The 21,549-nt window shown below is 46.8% G+C and overlaps 3 protein-coding genes across 4 annotated transcripts; 2 read left to right on the forward strand and 1 right to left on the reverse strand.

Moving 5' to 3' along the window:
- The first annotated feature begins 567 nt into the window (after positions 1 to 567).
- Gltpd2 (glycolipid transfer protein domain containing 2) lies at positions 568 to 2,755 on the forward strand. The gene is made up of 3 exons (XM_045159095.1): positions 568 to 888; positions 1,142 to 1,308; positions 1,400 to 2,755. The coding sequence occupies exons 1-3, from the start codon at positions 607 to 609 to the stop codon at positions 1,923 to 1,925; spliced, it is 975 nt and encodes a 324-aa protein (XP_045015030.1). The 5' UTR covers positions 568 to 606; the 3' UTR covers positions 1,926 to 2,755.
- A 4,133-nt stretch (positions 2,756 to 6,888) lies between these two features.
- Psmb6 (proteasome 20S subunit beta 6) lies at positions 6,889 to 8,982 on the forward strand. 2 transcript variants are annotated; one of them, XM_004666916.2, is made up of 6 exons: positions 6,889 to 7,047; positions 7,416 to 7,483; positions 7,760 to 7,891; positions 8,011 to 8,140; positions 8,494 to 8,638; positions 8,762 to 8,982. In XM_004666916.2, exons 1-6 carry the CDS (start codon positions 6,946 to 6,948, stop codon positions 8,902 to 8,904), a joined length of 720 nt encoding a protein of 239 aa, XP_004666973.2. In that variant the 5' UTR covers positions 6,889 to 6,945; the 3' UTR covers positions 8,905 to 8,982. The 2 variants fall into 2 exon arrangements, with proteins under 2 accessions (XP_004666973.2, XP_004666974.2); XM_004666917.3 differs by having other exon boundaries at positions 8,742 to 8,806.
- A 5,083-nt stretch (positions 8,983 to 14,065) lies between these two features.
- Positions 14,066 to 14,918, reverse strand: LOC123463335 (uncharacterized protein C17orf114). Its single transcript, XM_045158011.1, has 2 exons — positions 14,846 to 14,918; positions 14,066 to 14,305 (listed from the first exon to the last, which is right to left on the reverse strand). The coding sequence occupies exons 1-2, from the start codon at positions 14,916 to 14,918 to the stop codon at positions 14,139 to 14,141; spliced, it is 240 nt and encodes a 79-aa protein (XP_045013946.1). The 3' UTR covers positions 14,066 to 14,138.
- Between the last annotated feature and the right edge of the window lie 6,631 nt (positions 14,919 to 21,549).

Below are 21,549 nucleotides of genomic sequence, written 5' to 3' on the forward strand. Positions count from 1 at the left end.
CTCGCTTGGTTTTTCGAGGTAGGGTCTCACTCTAGCTCAGGCTGACCTCGAATTCACTATGTAGTCTCAGGGTGGCCTCGAACTCATTAAAACACTTAACCACAAGACTATAAAAAGGATAAAACCTACCTCCAGCCCTAACAAGGAAGATTAATGGGCAATTATGGTCACCTGTTCCATTTAGTGTTTTCATATACATTATCATTTAATCCTCACATGAGTTTGCAAAGTACCTATTATTATCCTCAATTTAGTGAAGGGAACACAAGCCCAGAGTTAATGCAGGGCCCACTCCACTGCTCAGCAGGGGATTTACTTACAGATTCTAACCTGGGTCTGTCTTCCCCAGTATCCATGCTGCCCTTTACTACAGTAAACTGGCCCTACACACAAAGGCAGTGCAGAGGCATGTAACGTGCCAAATCCCCCAAATCTTCATTCCGCTCCTCACCCCGGGTAGCTGTCCTCTGGGGCAAAGGACACAGGAGAGGGGGCCTTAGAAAGTTAATCATTAACCCTTTGCACTTCAAAGACACCATGAGGCTCCACTCCCCTCCTGGAGATGAAAAGACACCTTGGGGCTAGGGGGTGGTGCCAGCAACAGTCATGGGGGTCACACTGTCGCCCCCAGCGCTGGGTCGCTGGTTCCGCCATGCAATTCCTTTGGCTGTCCTCACTCTGCTGCTACTGTACGTGTGCGCATGGTTGCTTCGTGAGCGGACCTTTACATCATTACTGGCTCAGACAAGAACCCATGGGTCTCCACTCTGGGAACCCAAAGCCCGTTCTTCAGCGCTTAAGGTCCAGCTTCGCCTCACCCCAGGTATCCTGCCAGGCTGCAGACCCGGGATACAGTCCTGCGATCCGGAGAGCCCACTGCCCTCACAGGTACGCGCTAAGTCTGAGAGTGCCACAGAGGACTCTGCACAGGGGAACAGGGAGTCAGACTGATTATCTGTGAAGGAAGGACCCTCAGAAGCTGAGAGTAAGCAGTAGAGACCCTGGCCAAACCTGAAGAAGAATTTCTTCTTCTTTTTCTTTTAATGAAGAGTGTCTCCAGAGCCTAACAAGGACTGCTTGCTGAATAGGCCCAGCAGGCTAGGGGCTCTGCTCCCACCCCTCTCTCCCATTTCCCTCCCAGGTCTGGCCGGAACTGAGACCCCCGGTGGCCCGAGACAGAGAAGATCCTCCCTGTTTGGGGCCTCAGGGCATGCTGGGTCGCATGATGAGGCCCTTCCAGGCCAGTCTGAAGCCCAAGGGGGACGTGGAGTTGTCACAGTACCTGGCAGGATGGAAGGAACTGCTCAGGTGAGTGGTCTCCCACCCCGAAGCCAGCCCTCATCCCGTGTTGATCCCACACCCTCTTTCACACCCTCTCCCCTACCCCACCACCGAACAGGTTCCTAGCCCCCCTGGGCTCCATCTTCGCCTTCGCCACGAGCGAGGCCTTCAGCAAGGTGACAGCCCTCGAGGCCCGCGTGCGCGGGGCGCAGGCGGCGCACTACGCGTCGCTGGGGACCATGGCGGCGTGGGAGCGGCGGGCGGGGCTGCTGGCCTCGCCCGGGGCCCCGGCCGCGGCGTCGGGCTCGCGAACGCTGCTGCTGCTGCACCGCGCGCTGCGCTGGTCCCAGCTCTGCCTGCAGCGCGTGGCCACCGGCAGGCTCGGGGGTCCGGACGCGCGGGTGCAGTGCAGCGAGGCCTACGGCACGGCCCTGGCCGCGCACCACCCCTGGCTCGTCCGCCAGGCCGCCCGCCTCGCCCTGCTCGCCCTGCCCAGTCGTGACCGCCTGCTCCAGCTGGCGTGTCCGGGATCCAGCGAGGCGGACGCGCGGGCGGCGCTGGCTCGCGCCGCCGACACCCTGGAGGATGTCTACAACCGCACCCAGGGCCTCATGGCGGGTCATGGGCTGCTCCGGCTGGCTTGAGAGGCCGGCGGACGGACCGGAAACTTAGCGACAGGGCCGAGATCCCCGATGCCAGGGAGCTGGCCTCCTGGGCGCCCGCCTCTTCAGTGACGTCACCTCCGCCCAGCCCCCCCTCCTCCCCCCCCCCCGGGCGGGGCGGAGCGAGGTTTGAACTCACTGTATCTGAATCCTCAGGGAGATGGGAGAAGCAGTGAGGATTAAATTCTTTAGCAACATAGGGCGTGTTGTGTGATGGCGTGGCAGCGGCTTAAGGGGAAAAAAACTTTTTAAGCATGTGGTGTGTCATCTCAGTTCCTGGCATCGATGACACACTCCCCAAACCTCATTTCAACCACTCCTATGGCCTCCGTTGCCAGCCCCATGCCAAATATCTAGCCCAGACCTGTCCCCTGAGATCCACTGCCATTCAACCAATTCTTTCCACACACAATGTCAACGCGACATGCCCAAAGTTTCCTGTTGTTCTCTGTCTGCATAAATAAACACCCTCTCCCACTATCTAAGCCTCACACCACGCAGGTACTCAGACCTACATGTGCATCGTCCGCTGCTTCTACAATGGCGAATATAAATGCACTTGGCAATTTTTACACTAATTTTCCCCCACATTATACCTCCAATCTTTTTTCTGTAGCCCAGAATTCTATGTATACAACTGCCTGGTCTGCACTTTCCCTTGGATGTCAACTAGGCATAGCACATAAAGCCAGATGCAGAAAGTGGTGTGTACATCCGTACATCCGGAGGTCATCGGCACTTGCAAGAGGCCCTGGTGTGCTTATTTATATTCTCTAGCTCTCCTTGCAAATAAAGCTGCTTTCTAAAAACAATCTGGCGACTGTGGTGGCCTACGCCTTTAATCCCAGCACTGGGGAGGCAGAGATAGGAGAATCGAATTTGAGGCCACCACATAGTGAATTCCAGGTCAGCTTGGGCTACAGTGAGACCCTACCTTGAAAACCCAAAAATAAATAAATAAAATAAAAATTAAAAACAATCTGACCATTTCTCACATTCAAATTACCTATGGTTCTATCATGTGTAAGCCTACTTATGCATCACCTCGATTGTTGCCAAAACCTAATTGTCTCCGACTGTCCTTTCCCTCCCCATAATGCACTGTCTCTAGAGGGGCTGGAGAGATAGTTCCCCAGTTAAGTGCACTTCCTGCTGAAGCATGAGGGCTGGAAGGGGCCTGTGACTGCCCCAGTTCAAAAAGCCCCAGATTTGGCCTGAAAAGTGGCTCAGCGGTTAAGGCCCTTGCCTGCAAAGCCAACAAGGACCAGGTTGGGGACCCTAGTACCCACATAAGTCAGATGCACAAGGTGATGTATGCATCTGGAGTTCATTTGCAGTGGCTAGAAGCTCCATCTGATGTGCCCACTCTCCTCTCTCCCTCCCTTCCTCTCTCTCTCTCTCTCAACACCCCTCAAATAAATAAATAAATAATACCAAAAAAATTTTTTTAGTCTCCAGATTCCACATAAAGAAACAGCTGAGAGCTGGAGATATAACTTAGCAGTTAAGGCACTTGCCAACAAAGCCAAAGAACCCAGGTTCAATTCCCCAGGACCCATGTAAGCCAGATGCACAAGGTGGTACATGCGTCTAAAGTTTGTTTACAGAGGCTAGAGGCCCTGGCACGCACCCATTCTCTCTCCCCCAACCTCTGTTTTTTTTTTTTTTCTCTTTCTGTTTCTCTCTCTTAAATAAATAAATAATATTAAAAAAAACAACTAGGTATGACAACCTCCACCTATAACCCCAGGGGAGCAGAGACCAGAATTTTGGAAGAGTCAAGTCACAAGCTCTGGAATTAGTAAAAAGAAGACTGCTTCAAAACAAGACCAGGCAAAAGAGCAATGGTGAGGTTCAGTCCAAGTTTCACTTGTACCTCCGCAAGGAAGAGTATGGGGCACCACAAGGGCACAAGACCTCCATCCACCACACACACACACACAAAATCAAAAATAAAATAGTTGGGCATAGTGGCACAACCTTTAATCCCAGCACTCCAGTGGCAGAAGTAGAAGGATCGCTGTGAGTTTGATCCTCCAGGTCAGCCTGGGCTAGAGTAAGACCCTACCTCAGGAAAAAAAAAAAAAAAATCTGCCATCCTGGGTTCGATTCACCAGTATCCAAGTAGAACCAGAGGTACAAAGTGGCACATGTGTCTGATGATCATTTGTGCAGTGACAAAAGGTCCTGCACGCCCATTTTCTTTCTCTCTCTCTTTTTAAAAATATTTTACTTGGGCTGGACAGATAGCTTAGCAGTTAAGGTGCTTGCCTGCAAAGCCTAAGGACCCAGGTTCATTTCTCCCAGTCCCATGTAAGCCAGATGCACAGGATGACACATGAGTATGGAGTTTGTTTGCAGTGGCTAGAGGCCCTAGCAAGCCCATTCTCACTCCCTCCCTCTTTCTCTAATAAATAAACAAATAAATATCTTTAAGTAGTTAATTTACTTGAGGTGGGAGAGTGAGAGACAATGGGCTTGCCAGGGCCTCTAGCCACTGCAAACAAACTCCAGACGCATGCACCACCTCGTGCATTTGGTTTACGTGGGTACTGAGAGATTGAACCTCGGTCCACAGGCTTTGCTGGCAAATGTCTTAACCATTAAACCATCTCTCCAGTCCTCTTTCTCTCATGAATTTGAGGCCACCCTGAGACTACATAGTGAATTGCAGGCCAGCCTGAGCTGAAGTGAGATACTGCCTTGGGAAAAAAAAGAGAAAAAAAAAGGTTAAGGCACTTTTCATGTGAAGCCAAAGAAACCAGGTTCTGTTCCCCAGTATCCATGTAAGCCAGATGCATATGGCGGCACATGTGTCTGGAGTTCATTTGCAGTGGCTACAGGACCTGGTACGCCTCTTTCTCATTCTCAAATAATAAGTAATAATATAATTTAAAAGGGGAGGAAGCCTGGAGAGATGGCTTAGCGGTTAAGGCACATGCTGCAAAGCCTAAGGACCCAGGTTCGATTCTCCAGGTCCCACATAAATCAGATGCATATGGTGGCACATGTGTCTAGAGTTTGTTTGCAGTGGCTAGAGGCCCTGGTACGCCCATTCTCACTCTCACTCTCTCTAATAAAGAAAGAAAGAAAAATCTTAAAAAGGGGTAGAGATGGCTTAGCAGTTAAGCGCTTGCCTGTAAAGCCTAAGGACCCCAGTTTGAGGTTTGATTCCCCAGCACCCATGTAAGCCAAACACACAAGGTGGTGCATGCATCTGGAGTTCATTTGCAGTGGCTGGAAGCCCTGATGTACTCATTCTCTCTCTCTTTCGCTCTCTTTCTGCCTCTTTCTCTCTTGTCTGTTGCTCTCAAATAAATACATAAAATTAGACAAAAAAAAAAAACTGAAAAAAAAAACACATTTAAAAAATCTAAAGCCAGGTGTGGTGGTGCATGCCTTCAATCCTAGTACTCAGGAGGCAGAGGTAAGAGGATAGCCATGAGTTCAAGGCCACCCTGAGACTACATAGTAAATTCCAGATCAGCCTGGACTAGAGTGAAACCCTATCTTGAAAAAAAAGAAAAATCTAAAGACAGAGAGAGCTAGAAGCCGAGCATGGTGGCTCGTGTCTTTAATACCAGCACTAGGGAGACAGAGGTAGGGGGATTTCCATGAGTTCAAGGCCATCCTGAGAATACATAGTGAGGTCCAGGTCAGCCTGGGCTAGAGTGAGACCCTACCTGGAAAAACAAAACAAAACAATACAATACAAAACAAAAAAGAAAAAGAAAAGAAAAAAAATTAAAAAGAAGGTGGGCAACCTGAGGCCTTGGCACGCCCATTCTCTTTCCCTCCCTCCCTCTCTCTCTCTCTCTCTCTATCTCAAATAAATAAATAAAAAGAAAGAAGCCGGGCGTGGTGGCGCACGCCTTTAATCCCAACACTCGGGAAGCATTGTTTTTTGAGTGGGGTGTAGTGATACATGCCTTCAATCCTAGCACTCGAGAGGCAGAGCTAGGAGAATCTCTGTGAGTTCAAGGCCAGCCTGAGACTACGTACTGAATTCCAGGTTAGCCTGGGCTAGGGTGAGACCCTACCTAAAAAAAAAAAAAAAAAGAAACCCTCATACATGGCTGCGTCCATGTAAAATTGTGCAGCTGATATATAGAAAAATGGTCGTTTTGGGACCTGCATGCATCTGGAGTTCATTAGCAGTGGTTGGAGGCCTTGGCACGCCCATTCTCTTTCCCTCCCTCCTTCTCTATCTCTTTCTCTCTCTCACTCTCTCAAATAAATAAATAAAAAGAAAGAAGCTGGGCGTGGTGGCACATGCCTTTAATCCCAGCACTCGGGAGGCAGAGGTAGGAGGATCGCCATGAGTTCAAGGCCACCCTGAGACTCCATAGTGAATTCCAGGTCAGCCTAGGCTAGAGTGAGACCCTACCTCGGAAAAAAAAAAAAAAAAAGGAAAATGGAAAATGGTCGTTTCTTCAAAATATTGAACATTTTACAGTTATGACTCCGTAAATCCACTCCTAGCATATGCCCCTAATAATATATAATGCCAGAGAAATGAAAACAAACACAGCCTGATCGTCCAAACTATAATTTAATTTAATATAATATAATTTTTGTTTTTATGTTTTTTTTTTTGTTTTTCGAGGTAGGGTTTCACTGTAGCTCAGGCAGACCTGTAATTCACCATGTAGTCTCAGGGTGGCCTCGAACTCACACCAATCCTCTTACCTCTGCCTCCCGAGTGCTAGGATTAAAAGCTTGCACCACCACACCCGGCTCCAAATATATTTTCAAGTCTATCTTGTGGGAATTTTGAACTTCTTCAAACAAATAGATCAATACAGAGCAAAAGAGCAGGCCAACAGGATGGTTTTGTAACTTGTCACCCTGCCATCAAGTACTCCCTGTCGCAAACAGTCCCATCTTTCCCTTCTGCGGTCTACCGCGGCCTCGCTTTGCTTCCCAAAAGCCGCAAAAAGACATTGACGACGGTGACAGAGCGCTTTACGACAGTTGCTTTGTGGCAGCACTGGAAAAGAAGATGGCTGCCACCTTAGTAGCTGCTCGAGGAGGCGGACCTGCGCCGTCATGGGGTCCAGAGGCCATCGCCCCAGACTGGGAAAACCGGGAAGTTTCCACAGGGGTGAGGAAAGAATTCAGGAGACATGTGCAAAGATTGGCTCGAGAGAAGGCATAAAGCCTGAGTGGGCTTGAAGGAGCTAGGGGAGAGGAGAGTTGTGTGCTGGACGGAGAAGAAAGGTGGATCCTAGAGTGGGACGCTACTTTTGGTGGGAGTAGAGGGTGGACTTTAAAGTGTGAAATTCTGAATTGTTTTGGGACTTGGAAGATTGGGGTTTGGGTATTCCCTAAATGTGGGTTTCCCGTAAGACTTGTAATAGATTTAGGGGTACACAAGTTTCGTGTTCTGAAGGCAGGTGAGCAGTCATTGTGGTTGCTGTATGCTGGAGAATGTGGTAAGACCCACACTCACCTTCTTCTCCTTTTTCCCAGACCACTATCATGGCTGTGCAATTTGACGGAGGCGTGGTTTTGGGGGCAGACTCTAGAACAACCACTGGGTGAGCACTAGACAAATTTGAGAAAGGTCTTCCCACTTTTCCTTCCCTACCTGCCTGCCAGCCCACCCTTGTCCTCCTCAGGCTGTGGGAAGGGAGGCTTCTCCTCTACTTGGAGATGGGGATTTGGTGTAGACTACTAAAGTCTGTTCCCCATCCAGCAACTTCAGTGTCAATAAGAATCACTAGCATTCCCATCCTTGAGCCCCAAGGGAGTAGTTTTGGGGTAAAGGTAGGAAGCAGGTGGGGTCCTTCCCTCACTGTTCTGCCTTCCTGCAGGTCCTACATTGCCAATCGAGTGACTGACAAGCTGACACCAATTCACGACCACATTTTCTGCTGCCGCTCAGGCTCAGCAGCTGATACCCAAGCAGTAGCTGATGCTGTCACTTACCAGCTTGGTTTCCACAGGTGCTTATGGGGAGGGGAGGAACTAGTGTCTGAAGGGAGCAGAGGCCTGAAACTCCTAAAAGACCTGACTGAGATCCTGATACTGCTCTCTTTATAACCACCCCCCCCCCATCCTCTAGCATTGAACTGAATGAGCCGCCACTCGTACACACCGCAGCCAGTCTCTTTAAGGAAATGTGTTACCGATATCGGGAAGACCTGATGGCAGGAATCATCATCGCAGGCTGGGACCCTCAAGAAGGAGGACAGGTTAGGCCCTTCCCCATCAGAGCACTGGAGTCAAATCTTCGAGCCTGTGCTTACACTAGCCATCTTCTCTTACAATCTTCCCCCTCCCCCCCCCCCCAAAGGTAAAGTATCACTCTAAGCCAGGCTGACCTGGAATTCATTATACAGTTTCAGGCTGGCCTCAAACTCATAGTGATCCTCCTACCTCTGCCTCCTGAGTGCTGGAATTAAAGGTGTCCACCACCACATTTTCTTTCCTGTCTCTACTTCACTTACCATCAACTCTCCCAAGAACAAAATCAATGGGCAAGATGAATGTTCTTGTGTTAGGGAAAGGTACAACTGGTGATTTTTCTCCTCTTTCCATCTTCCAGGTGTACTCAGTTCCCATGGGGGGCATGATGGTAAGGCAGTCTTTTGCCATTGGAGGCTCTGGGAGCTCATATATCTATGGCTATGTTGATGCTACATACCGGGAAGGCATGACCAAGGAAGAGTGTCTGCGGTTCACTGCTAATGGTGAGAATTTGAGCTAAGCCTATGAGCTTCAGCCCTCACTGATGAAGCCATGCCAGTAGTATTCATTCCTTGTATTAGTCTCAACACCTAACTCCAAAGCCAACTTCCTTCTTTTCTCCACAGCTCTTGCTTTGGCCATGGAACGGGATGGCTCCAGTGGAGGAGTGATCCGCTTGGCAGCCATTGAAAAATCAGGTGTAGAACGGCAGGTACTTCTGGGAGACCAGATACCCAAATTCAACATTGCCACTTTACCACCACCCTGAATCCAAGGATTCTAGGATGCAGTAAGAGACTTGTACTGATTTAAAAAAAAAAGTTAATAAACATTCTGTCAAAATGAATGTTTCTGCTTTGGTTCTTTTTTTTTTTTTAATTAAAAATTTTTATTAACATTTTCCATGATTATAAAATATATCCCATGGTAATTCCCTCCCTACCCACCCCCACACTTTCCCATTTGAAATTCCATTCTCCATCATATTACCTCCCCATTACAATCATTGTAATTACATATATACAATATCAACCTATTAAGTATCCTCCTCCCTTCCTTTCTCTTCCCTTTATGTCTCCTTTTTACCTTACTGGCCTCTTGGTTCTTTTCTTAACATCCAGTCTGAACTTGTCTGGCCCTCCCTTGTGCAAGTTGCTGCACTGTATTTGAAGGGAACTGGAGAGATGGTGAAGGGGGTTTATGAATGTTCTCTTTCTCACTAAGCCTTTGTATAGGCAGGGGGGTTGGGATTTATGTGTGTGTGTCTGGTTTTATTAACAAGCAGAGAGAGCATGGGTGCAGGCATGCTAGGGCATCTTGCCACTGCAAATGAATTCCAGATGCCTTGGCCACTTTGTGCATCTACATTATATGGCTATTGGGGAATCGAACTCAAGCTATCAGGTTTTGCAAACAAGCTCCTTTAATCATTGATCCATCTCTCCAGCCCCATTAGTTGTTTCTTTTCTTTGTTTGTTTTGAGGTAGGGTCTCACTCTAGCTCAGGGTTACCTGGAATTCACTATATAATCTCAGGGTGGCCTTGAACTCATGGCAGTCCTACTACCTCTGCCTCCCAAGTGCCCAGGATTAAAGGCACGCATCCCCACATCCAGCCATTGGTCGTTTTGTTGTTGTTTTTATTTACTTTTGGGGGGAGTGGTTTCAAGGTAGAGTCTCACTCTGGTCCAGGCTGACCTGGAATTAACTATGTAGTCTCAGAGTGGCCTCAAACTCATGACAATCCTCCTACCTCTGCCTCCTTAGTGCTGGGATTAAAGGTATGCTCTACCATGCCCTGCTTGTTTTTATTTATTTTTTTGTGAGGCTTCCATGTAGGCCAAGCTGTCCTCAAATTTCTGATAATCCTCCTGCTTCTGTTTCTTCAGTGTTAGGATTACAGGTATGTACCAATAAGTCTGACTATATTCCTTTTTTAATTTTTAAATTTATTTATTCGAGAGAGAGAAAAGGCATACCACTCCAGATGAACTGCAGATGCATACACCACGATGTGCATCTGGCTTATATGAGTACTGGGGAATTGAATCTGGGTCCTTAGGCTTTGCAGGCAAGTGCCTTAATCACTAGAACATCTCCCTGGCCCTAAATAACTTTTTTTTTTTTTTTTTTTTTTTTTTTTTGGTTTTTGGTGGTTGGGTCTCACTCTGGCCCAGACTGACCTGGAATTCACTATGGAGTCTCAGGGTGACCTCAAACTCACGGCAATCCTCCTACCTCTGCCTCCCAAGTGCTGGGATTAAAGGCATGTGCCACCACACCCGGCTCCTAATTCCTTTTTAAACCTTCTTAGGCCACCTGTCCTCATCAGATTCACATGTCTGAACTACCATAGTATGGTTGATGTGGGTCCTGCCAATGATACCTCGTCCATCTTAAAGTCCAAGATGGAACTTGGAATTCTGAGTCTGAGATTACCTCCCCTGCCCTTGTTTGCTGCCAGTCATCATGGGTGGCTGCTGACCCTAAGACTAAAACTCTTGTCTCAGCCAGCCTCATGGTTCCTTCTCTCATACTGAAAATTGTGACTTTGTCTTGTGATCAGGACACAGCAATGTGACTTCCTTGGCTATGGGAGAAGTGGGCCTTGTCTGCAAGTGGAATTTAAGATAGATGTTGAGTGGCCAAGGGCAGCTGTGGAAAATGCTTTTGGCCAGCTATGTAAGCCACTAACCCTGTGGGAGACAGAATGGATTCTGGTCCTTCCAAAGCTATCCCTGCTCAAGCCCAGTGATGCTCATAATTGACCATTAATACAACAATATTTTTTTCTGAACTCTTGATTCTTCTGCCTCCACCCAAAGTGCATATTCTGTCTTCAGTTCCTTTCCTGTGATCTGCATGTTGGTCATGCCAGTATCACTGTTTTGATTACTGTAGCTTTGTAGTGTTTTGTTGCTGTTGTTTTGAGATAGGGTCTCACTCTACAGGCTGACTTGGAATTCACTGTGTCATTCGAGGCTGGCCTCAAACTCATAGCGAGCCTCCTACCTCAGCTTCCTGAGTGCTGGGATTAAAGGTATGCACCACTATTCCTAGCTCAACATCCAGTACTTAAAAAATAAAAAAATAGGGCCTGGTGTGGTGGTGCATGCCTTTAATCCCAGCACTTGAGAGGCCTAGGTAGGAAGGTCGCTGTGAGTTCAAGGCCACACTGAGACTATATAGTGAAATCCAGGTCAGCCTGGGCTAGAGTGAGACCCTACCTTGAACAAACAAACAGGGTGTGTGTGTGAGCATATGTGTACACACATGTGCTTTCCACTATAATTGAATGCCTGTCCAGCTTTATGTGGGTGGCTGGGTAATTAAACCCCTGGCCAGCGGGCTTTGCAAGCAAACAATCTAACCACTAAGCTATTTCCTGGACCCAACATTCAGTACTTTTTATTTTTGTGCCAAAACTTGTTTTCCCACTCCTCCCCAAGCATCATCTGTGATTCCTCTTTTCCCCTTGTGCTCAAGATTCAACCTAACAGCTCTGTTCTAAAAACTTCCTGAAAGTATATGTAGAATAAATACAGTCCACGTCATCCCTATACTATCGTCCTGGCCCTTACTTGCTCTTATACAATCCTTGATCCACACAGCAACCAAAGAAATCTTTGTAAATGTAAGACTGTGTTACTTCCCCGTTTAACACTTGTTAGTGTCTTACCATATCCTAGAAAACCCAGCATTGTTCCAGCTTTGATACTCTAATCACTGGTGCTTTTTCTGTTTCCTAGAACCTGTGGAATTTTGTACTTAAACATGTGCTGGTTGCTTTTTGTTTATTCTTTTTTTGTTTTGTAGTGTTAGGAATCAAATCCGGCTCCCTGGACATGCTAGACAAGCGTTCTACTACTGAACTACATCTATCCCCTGAATTTTTTTTCTCCAATGTAGAGTCTCATTCTAGCCCAGGCTGGCCTGGAACTCACTCTGTAGTCCCAGGCTGACCTAGAACTCACAATAGTCCTCCTACCTTTGCCTCCCAAGTGCTGGGATTAAAGGCATGTGCCACCATACCTGGCCTCACCTGAAACTTTTAACTTTATTTACATGTGTGCTCGGGTCTCCTGCCACTGAAAATGGAGCACCGGATGCTTGTGCTACCTTTTGGGTCTGACTACATATGAGTGGCTGGGGAATTAAACCAGGCCAGCAGATTTTGCAAGCAAGCTGAGCTATCTCCCAAAACCCTGCCCCACAAGTTTTTATTTTTATTTTTTTCAAGGTTGGGTCTCACTTTAGCTCAGGCTGACCTGGAATTCGCTCTGTAGTCTCAGTGTAGCCTTGAACTCATGGTGATCCTCCTACCTCTGCCTCCTGAGTGCTGGGATTAAGAGTGTGTGCCACCACACCAGGCTTAAATATTTTATTTTTATTTATTTATTTGAGAGAAAGAGGCAGAGAAAGAATGGGCACACCAGAGCTTCCAGCCACTGCAAATGAGCTCCAGATGCACATGCCACCTTGTGCAACTGGCTTATGTGGGCCCTGGGGAATCAAACAGAAGTATTTTGGCTTTGCAGGCAAGCACCATAACCACCAAGCCATCTCTCCAGCCCCCACAATTTTTTTTTTTTAAACAGGTCTGCCCAGACTGACCTGGAACTCATTCTAACTCATGTTGGCCTCGAACTCACAGTGAACATCCTACCTCAGCCTGCTGAATACTAGGATTAAAGGCATGAATGACAACATTTGGCTTTATTGATTTTTTTATTTTTATTTTTATTTTTTTTAATTTTTATTAGCATTTTCCATGATTATAAAAAAATCCCATGGTCATTCCCTCTCTCCCCCCCACTATTTATTTTTGAGACAAGGGCTGTCATTATAGCCCAGGCTGGCCTCAAACTCATGCCTGGGGTTACAGATGTTTGCTACCATGCCTTATTTCAAGAGAGAGAAGCCTGGCTGTGGTGGCACACACCTTTAGTCCCAGCTCTTGGGAAGCAGAGATAGGAGGCTCACTATGAGTTTGAGGCCAGTCTGGAACTACAGAGTGAGTTCCAGGACATCCTGGGCTAGAGTGAGACCCCACCTCAAAAAAAGAGAGGGCTGGAGAGATGGCCTAGCAGTTAAGGCGCTTGCCTGCGAAGCCTAAGGACCCAGGTTCAATTCCCAATACCCACATAAGCCAGATGCACAAGGTGGCACACACATCTAGAGTTTGTTTGCAGTGGCTAGGCCTACCTCTACCTCCTAAGTGCTGAGATTAAAGGTGTGCACCACCATGCCCAGTCTTTTTTTTTTTAACATTTTATTTTTATTTATTTATTTGACAGAGAAAGAGGGAGAGAGAATGAGAGAATGGGCACACCAGGGCCTCCAGCCACTGCAAACTCCAGATGTATGCGCCTCCTTCTGCATTTGGCTAACGTGGGTCCTGGGGAATCGAACCTGGGTCCTTTGGCCTTGCAGGCAAATGCCTTAACCCTAAACCATCCCTCCAGCCCCCCCCTTTTTTTGTTTTTTGAGGTAGGCTCTCACTCTAGTCCAGGCTGACCTGGAATTCACTATGTAGTCTCAGGGTAGTCTCGAACTCACCATGATCCACACACCTCTGCCTCCCGAGTGCTTAGGATCAAAGGCATGCACTACCACACCCAGCTCATTGTTAACTGCTCAATGTAGATACTAGTTATTGAATAGTTAAACTTAATCCCTCTGCTGTCCTGTCCCATCCCTAAACTCTGTCTCATCGCACTCAAGTTTGCTTGATTTCAGCAGACTCCTGATAGCCAGCTCTGAGGTCGGCCTTATATTCACCAATCTAGGTTCTACTCTCAAATGATGGTATAATTCCCTCCTCAACCCTGTGCTCCAGACTTAGTGCCTTGTTCCCCAACTCTGTCCACCCAACCCATTCGTGCACAAAACACTTAGCATCTCTGAATGAATTTAATGAAGTTGGGAGAAGTTTGAAGGGACCACAGAAATGGGATAACAAAAGGTTGCCAAGTCTTGGAGATTCAGCCCCTGGTTTTCCACTTCAAATAGTGGAGTCGTTGGCTGAAGCCATGTCATGCAGCTGGTGGCGGAAGGAGAGTCGTGCTTTCCTGCTTAAGTAAGCTCCAGCCCCTGGGGAAGGCAGCCCACCTTCAGCCATAATGGGTGCTACAGCTGGGCTAGGGTCTCGAGGAGACGCAGAATTCAGACCTAAAAGGAGGAAGAACGGGGTTGGCATGGGATCAATTCTGCACCTCCTGCCCACAGGCCTAAAAGGAGGATTGGAAGAGAAAGAGAGGAGTAGGAGCACCGGGTCAATTCCTCTGAGCCTCCTGCCCGCAGTTGAGGAAGGAGTAGGGAAGACACTGGGGGAGTGAGGAGCGCTGTGGCAGTAGCAGGGGTATGGAGAAAGCAAGGCTGGCTTCACCAGGATAGGACCCCCAATTCCTCTCCTCAAAAGACCAGATAGCAGAGCTCTGCCTCCATGCTTGAGGTAGAGCTCTGCTATCGCCGTTTACAAATTGTTAAATTTTGACTACATGGTCCCATTTTTCCATTTTGCATAGTCCATGGAGTCCTTAGTCAGCCCTGAGGAGATGTGAGACACTGACTTACCACCAAGGAGACGGGATCCTTTCAGCCCTCACTGGTTTTAGGGTTTATCTTTCACCTGCAGTCATCAGTCAGTCTTTCTGTCTGTCTGTCTGTGCTCCTGACAGCCCTCTCTCCCCCCTGACTTGTCCCCCATACCTGGTCCTCTTTCAGTCCCCCGCTGTCTCCGGCACCCACACCACGGGAAACACCAGGCCCCCTTCAGACCCATCTCAATAATGGAGGAGACTGAGAAGCTGGGAAGAGCCAGGAGGGCCCGGGGGGGGGGGGGTGTGGTTTCCAAGTCCCCCCACCGTGGGCAAAACTACCACTTAGCCTCAAACCGCCTGGTGATTATAGGCGCCAGGGAGTAGAAGGGGGAGACGTGGGTGAGGGATGAAGTGGGGGAGTACCCCATTAGAACACCTATATTTGAAGCCACCTTGATTTGGGGTCCTCTCATCCTCATGGAAAGGCAGGGGGATATTGGGGGATAGTATGACAGAGACAGGCGTGGATGGTATGGCTCAGTAAAGCCTCTCAGCTTGGCATGAGACTAGACACTGCTGGGAATTTATGGGGATCTGTTTTGTTTTGATGCCCCCCCCCACCCGTTTTGGCCTCTTAAATGCTAGCAAATGCTCTTATCACTGAGCATTCCTCCCTCCCCCGTTTTTTTGAGATAGGGTTTCACTTTTTTCTTGTCTTTTTAAAAAATATTTTATGGAGCCAGGTGTGATGGCACACGCCTTTAATCCCAGCACTCGGCAGGCTGAGGTAGGAAGATCGCCATGAGTTCGAGGCCACCCTGAGACTACAGAGTAAATTCCAGGTCAGCCTGAGCTAGGGTAAAACCCTACCTCAAAAAACCAAGGTGGTGCATGTTTCTGGAGTTTGTTTGCAGTGGCTAAAGGCCCTGGCACGCCCATTCTCTCTCTTTCTCAAATAAACAAATAAAATATTTAAAAAAAAACAAAAATCATTTTATTAAAAATATTTTATTGATTTATTTGCAAGGACACACACACACACACACACACACACACACACACACACATACATATATATATATATATAGAGAGAGAGAGAGAGAGAGAATGGGGTATGGGTGCACCAGGGCCTCTAGCCACTGCAAATGAACTCCAGAAGCATGTGCCACTTTGTGCATCTGGATTATGTGGGTACTGGGGAATCAAACCCTGGTTGTTAGCCTCTGGAGACAAGCACCTTAACCATTAAGCCATATCTCTAGCCCCTCTTGTCTTTTTTTTTCAAGGTAGGGTCTCACTTTAGCCCAGGCTGACCTGGAGCTCATTCTGTAGTTCCAGGCTGGCCTAGAACTCAGAGATCCTCCTATTTCTGCTTCCCAAATGCTGGGATTAAAGATGTGTGCCACCATGTCTGACCTTTTTTTTTTTAAATTAGCATTATATTTTTTCAAACTTTTATGTGTTTTAGTGTGTGTCTACGTGTGTGCAGTATATGTATGTGTGTGCAGAGGTCAGAGAAAGATTTCAGGCATCTTCTATTAATCTTCCACCTTATTTCACTCAGTCAGTCTCCCTGAACCTAAGAGTCCCCATTTTTTCCATTATGGCCACTGACCAGTGAGCCCTCTTTTCTTCACCGCCCCTCAGCTCCCCGGGGCCACAGGCTCATGCAGTCATGCCCAGCTTTTTGCACAGTTGCTGGGAACGGAACTCAGGTCCTCATGCTTGTGCAGCTAGTGCTCTTACTGAGGCATCTCCCTAGCCCTTTTGTGTACTTTATTTTATTTCATTTTATTTTTATTGTCTTGAGGTAGGGTCTCGGTTTAAGATGTATGCCACCAGGCCCAGCTCTTTTTTTGTATTTTAGAATAAGAACTTGGAGAATCAAGATGTAAAAAAAAAAAAAAAAGGTGTTTTTTTGTTTTTGTTGTTGTTTTTGTTGTTGTTGTTGTTGTTGTTGTCATTGTTTTTCCAGGTGCCACCACACCTGGCCACAACATTTTCTTTAAATTTTTACATCTTTGGCTGGGCATTTTTTCCCTTTTTTTTGAGATAGGGTTTCACTTTTTTCTTGTCTTTAAAAAATATTTTATTGAGCCGGGTGTTGTGGTGCATGCCTTTAAATCCCAGCACTCAGGAGGCAGAGGTAGGTGGATTGCCATGAGTTCGAGGCCACCCTGAAACTACATAGTGAATTCCAGGTCAGCCTGGGCTAGAGCGAGACCTTACCTCAAAAAAAAAAAAAAAGAAAGAAAGAAAATGTTGTGTTCTCATTAAATGTCTAGTAGCTCCCTCTCTTTATTTTATTTTATTTTGCATCTCTATGTATATGTTCCTGTGTGTGTTTCTGTTTGTGTGTGGAATGGACCCATGCATGACCATGACATGTGGAGGCCAGAGAACAAACTCGGGTGCCATCTTTAGGCATATTTATATGTGTGTGGTATGAATGTGTGTATGCATCATTATATGTCACCTTTTTTTGTTACATAAATTAACCCACTTATTGCAGGCTAGGGATGTCTCAAATGATAGGGCTTCTATGGTTCAGTTCCTTCAGTCTTCTGACAGCAGACTTGACTGTGATAGCAGAGGCCGTGTTTAGTACAGGCCCACCAACCAGTTTTCATACAGGAACCGCAGTGCCAGATGCCCACAGCCCATTACTTCATCCTGGTTTTGCCACAGAAGGAGCAAGTGTACTTGGCATGCTGATTTCAACTTTGTTCACCATTTTCTGCAGGGAGGCAGCAGAGGGGTCCTGTCCTTACTGACAATGCAAATCTTCTTGGTGCATTTGGCCATGTCACTGTGATCTGAGCCAGACCACAGAGTGCTCCATTTTGTTTCTATTTTTTTCCTCAGAGTTACTTATCCTCATGGAGCCCAACTTATTTTGTGATACAGGATATCTTACTAAACCTGAAGCTCACCAATTAGGCCAGACTAGTTAGCCTGCAAGCCCTAAGGCTCCTTCTATCTTCACCACAGTACTGGGATTACAGCACACACAGCTTCTCCTGGTTCTTACATGGAGTTAGGAATCAGCACTCAGGTCCTCATTCTTCTGTGGCAAGCACTTTACCTAGCAAGCCATCTCTTCAGCCTTCCCCTGCCCTCATTCACTATTTTGTTGTTGTTTTTGTTTTTCACAATAGGATCTCAATGTAGCCAAGGCTGATCTGGAATTCACTCTGCATTCTCAGGCTGGCCTCGAACTCATGGTGATCCTACTACCTCTGCCTCCCAAGTGCTGGGATTAAAAGTGTGCACCACCACACCTGGCTCCAATTCACTTTTTTAATTTGCAAGCAGAGAGAGAGATTGAGAGAGAGAGTATAGGCACAATAGGTCTTCTTGCCACTGCAAATAGACTCCCGATATATGTGCCATTTTGTGCATCTGGCTTACATAGGCACTGGGGAATTGAACCCCAGGCTGGCAAGCTTTTCAAGCAAGTACCTTTAACCACTGAACCATCTCCTCAGCCTCCCATTCATCTTTTGTGAGACAATATCTCTCATTGGCCTAGAGCTCACCAATAAACTACACACACTGGCTGGTCAGTGAGCCCCAGGCATCCTCCTGTCTCTACCTTCCCAATGCTGAGATTGTAAATGCTTGCCACCACTCCTAGCATTTTATTTTATTTGCTATTATTATTTTTATTTGTTTGTTTTTCAAGGTAGGGTCTCATTCTGGCCCAGGCTGACCTGGAATTCACTATGTAGTCTCGGGCTATCCTTGAACTCATGGCAATCTTCCTACCTCTGTCTCCTGAGGGCTGGGATTAAAGGCATGCGCCACCATGCCCAACTTCCAGCATTTTATTTTTAATAAATTTAAGGGAGAGAGAATTTATTTGTTTGCAAGGAGAGAGAAAAAGAGAGAATGTGCATGCCAAAGCCTGTAGCTGCTGCAAATGAACTCCAGATACATGCGCCACTTTGTGCATCTGGCTTTATATTATTATTGGGGAATTAAACACAGGTCATTAGGCTTTGCAGGCAAGCACCTTAACTGGGGTCCTCCTACCTCTGCCTCCTAAGTGCTCGGTTTAAAGGCATGTGCCACCACACCCAGCCTTTTTTTAAAAAAATAATTTTATTTATTTATTTGAGACAGAGAGACAGAGAGAAAGAGGCAGATAGAGAGAAAGAGAATGGGCATGCCAGAGTCTCCAGCCACTGCAAATGAACTCCAGATGCATGTGCCCCTTGTGAATCTGGTTTACGTGGGTCCTAGGGAATGAAACCAGAGTCCTTAGGCTTTACAGGCAAACGCTTTAACCACTAAGCCATTTCCCCAGCCCAACCTTTTTTTGTAACGTGTATTTTTGTGTGTGGTGTGCATAATGTGTGCATGCTTCTTTGTTTGTATGTGTAAGCCAGGCATGGCGGTGCAGGCCTTTAGTATCAACACTTAGAGGCTGGGTTAGGAGGATCATCATGAATTTGAGGCCAGTCTGAGGCTACAGAGTGAGTTCCTGGTCAACCTGGGCTAGAGTGAGACCCTACCTTGAAACAAACAAACAAGGATCTTTATTGAGAGGCTATCTTAGTCAGTAAAATACTTGTCTTGTAAGCATGAGAACCTGAGTTCAATTCCCATTACCCACATAAATGCCAGGTGTGAACAGGGTATGGTGGTGCAGGCCTTTAGTCCCAGGACTCAGGAGGCTGTGGTAGGAGGATCACTGTGAGTTTTGGACCACAGAGTGAGTTCCAGGTCAGCCTGTGCTAGAGTGAGACCCTGCCTTAAAAAAAAAAAAAAAAAGTAAATGTCAGGTGTGGTAGTATGAGGCTGTAACCTAGGGGAAGGAGACAGGCAGATACTTAGAGATGGAGACATGCTTTAGCGGTTAAGGCACTTGCCTATGAAGCCTAAGCACCCAGGTTCAATTCCCCAGTACCCATGTAAGTCAGCTACAAAAGGTGGTGCATGTGCCTGGGGTTCATTTGCAGTGGCTGGAGGCCTGGCATGCCCATTCTGTCTCTCTAAATGTCTTTCTCCCTCCAGTAAATAAATATGTAAAAGATGTATTAAAGGATAGCATGTGAGATTGTCCTTTGGCCTCCATACACATGCACGTGCACTCACACACACATGTACCCACACACATATGAACATGTATATGAACACACATATCACACACATGTCTTTTAAAAGTGCTTTATTAGGGCTGGAGGAATGGCTTAGTGGTTAAGGCACTTGCCTATAAAGCCAAAGGACCCAGGTTTGATTCCCCAGGATCCACATAAGCCAGATGCACAAGGTGGAGCATACATCTGGAGTTCATTTGCAGGGGCTGGAGGCCTTGGCGGGCTCATTCTCTTTCTCACTCTCTGCCTTTCTCTCTGTCAAATAAATAAAAATGCCAGACAAGGTGGCACATGCGTTCAATCCCAGTACTTGGAGGCAGAGGTAGGAGGATCACCAAGACTTCAAGGCCACCCTGAGTCTACATAGTGAATTCAAGGTCAGCTTGAGCTAGTGTGAGATCCTAACTGGAAAATCCAAATAAATAAATAATAAAAATGAGGGCAGGAGAGATGGCTTAGTGGTTAAAGCGCTTGCCTGCAAAGCCAAAGGACCTCATTTAATTCCCACGTAAGCCAGATGCACAAGGTGGCTCATGCATCTGGAGTTTCATTGCAGTGGCTGGAAGCCCTGGCATACCCATTCTGTCTCTCTCCCTCTACCTAATAAATAAAGGTAAAATATTTTTTAAAATAAAAATGAAAATTTTTTAGTGCTTTTACTTTCTTTTTTCTTGGCTCTTCAAGGTAGGGTTTCACTCTAGCCCAGACTGACTTCGAATTCACGCTGTACCTCAGGGTGGCCTCGAACTCCTGGCTATCCTCCCACCTCTGCCTCAAGTGCTGGGATTAAAGGTGTGCACACCATGCCCAGCTCCAGCACTTTTTTAATGTATAATTTTATTATTGACATCTTCTATACTTACAGAAAATAAACCATGTTATTTTCCTCCCCTCCACCACTTTCCCCTTCATACATCCACTCTCCATCATATCACCTCCCTCTCTCTGTTAGTCTCTCTTTTATTTTGATGTCATCATATTTTTCTCCTAGTATGAGTGTCTTGTGAAGGTATTGCTAGGCACTACAAGGTCATGGATATCAAGGCCAATTTGTCTGGACAGTTGCATTGTATGGAGTCATACCCTTCCTTTGGCTCTTACATTCTTTCTGCCATCTCTTCCGCAATGGACCATTGGAGGGTGTGATAGACATGTTTTTGTGCTGGACACTCCTCTATCACTTCTTCTAAGCACTGTGTTGCCTTGTGGGTCATCCCAGCGGTCATTACCGTCTGAAAGGAGAAGCTTCTCTAACCAAAAGTGAGAGTAGCATTAATATATGAATATGAATATTAAGTGTAGTGCTTACCAGGCAGTTTGGTGAGCATAATATATGCATTTAACCAGACAAGAGCAGGCTTCATACCTCTAAGGCTCATGACCTCCCCTGCCATAGGCTTTTTTAAAGTATTTTTTATTTATTTTTATTTATTTGAGAGAGAGAAAGAGGCAGAGAGAGGGAGAGAATGAGCATGGCATGGCATCCAGCCACTGCAAAAAAAAAAACCCAAAAAAACCCTCCAGACACATGCACCATCTTGTGCACCTGGCTTATTTGGGTCCTAGGGAATCGAACCAAGGTCCTTTGGCTTTGCAGGCAAACACATTAACTGCTAAGCCTTTCTGTCCAGCCTTGCTATAGGCTCTTGATTAGGTTTTTAGTACCATGCAAGTCCAATTATAGAGCAGGTGGTTTCTCCTACAGCAGACATGCCATTATTGCACCCATCATTGCACAGTCATTTGGCCTGGCTGGCCAAACTTGAGGCTT

Source organism: Jaculus jaculus, chromosome 9 (assembly GCF_020740685.1).
Source record: "Jaculus jaculus isolate mJacJac1 chromosome 9, mJacJac1.mat.Y.cur, whole genome shotgun sequence".
Taxonomy (NCBI): Eukaryota; Metazoa; Chordata; class Mammalia; order Rodentia; family Dipodidae; genus Jaculus; species Jaculus jaculus.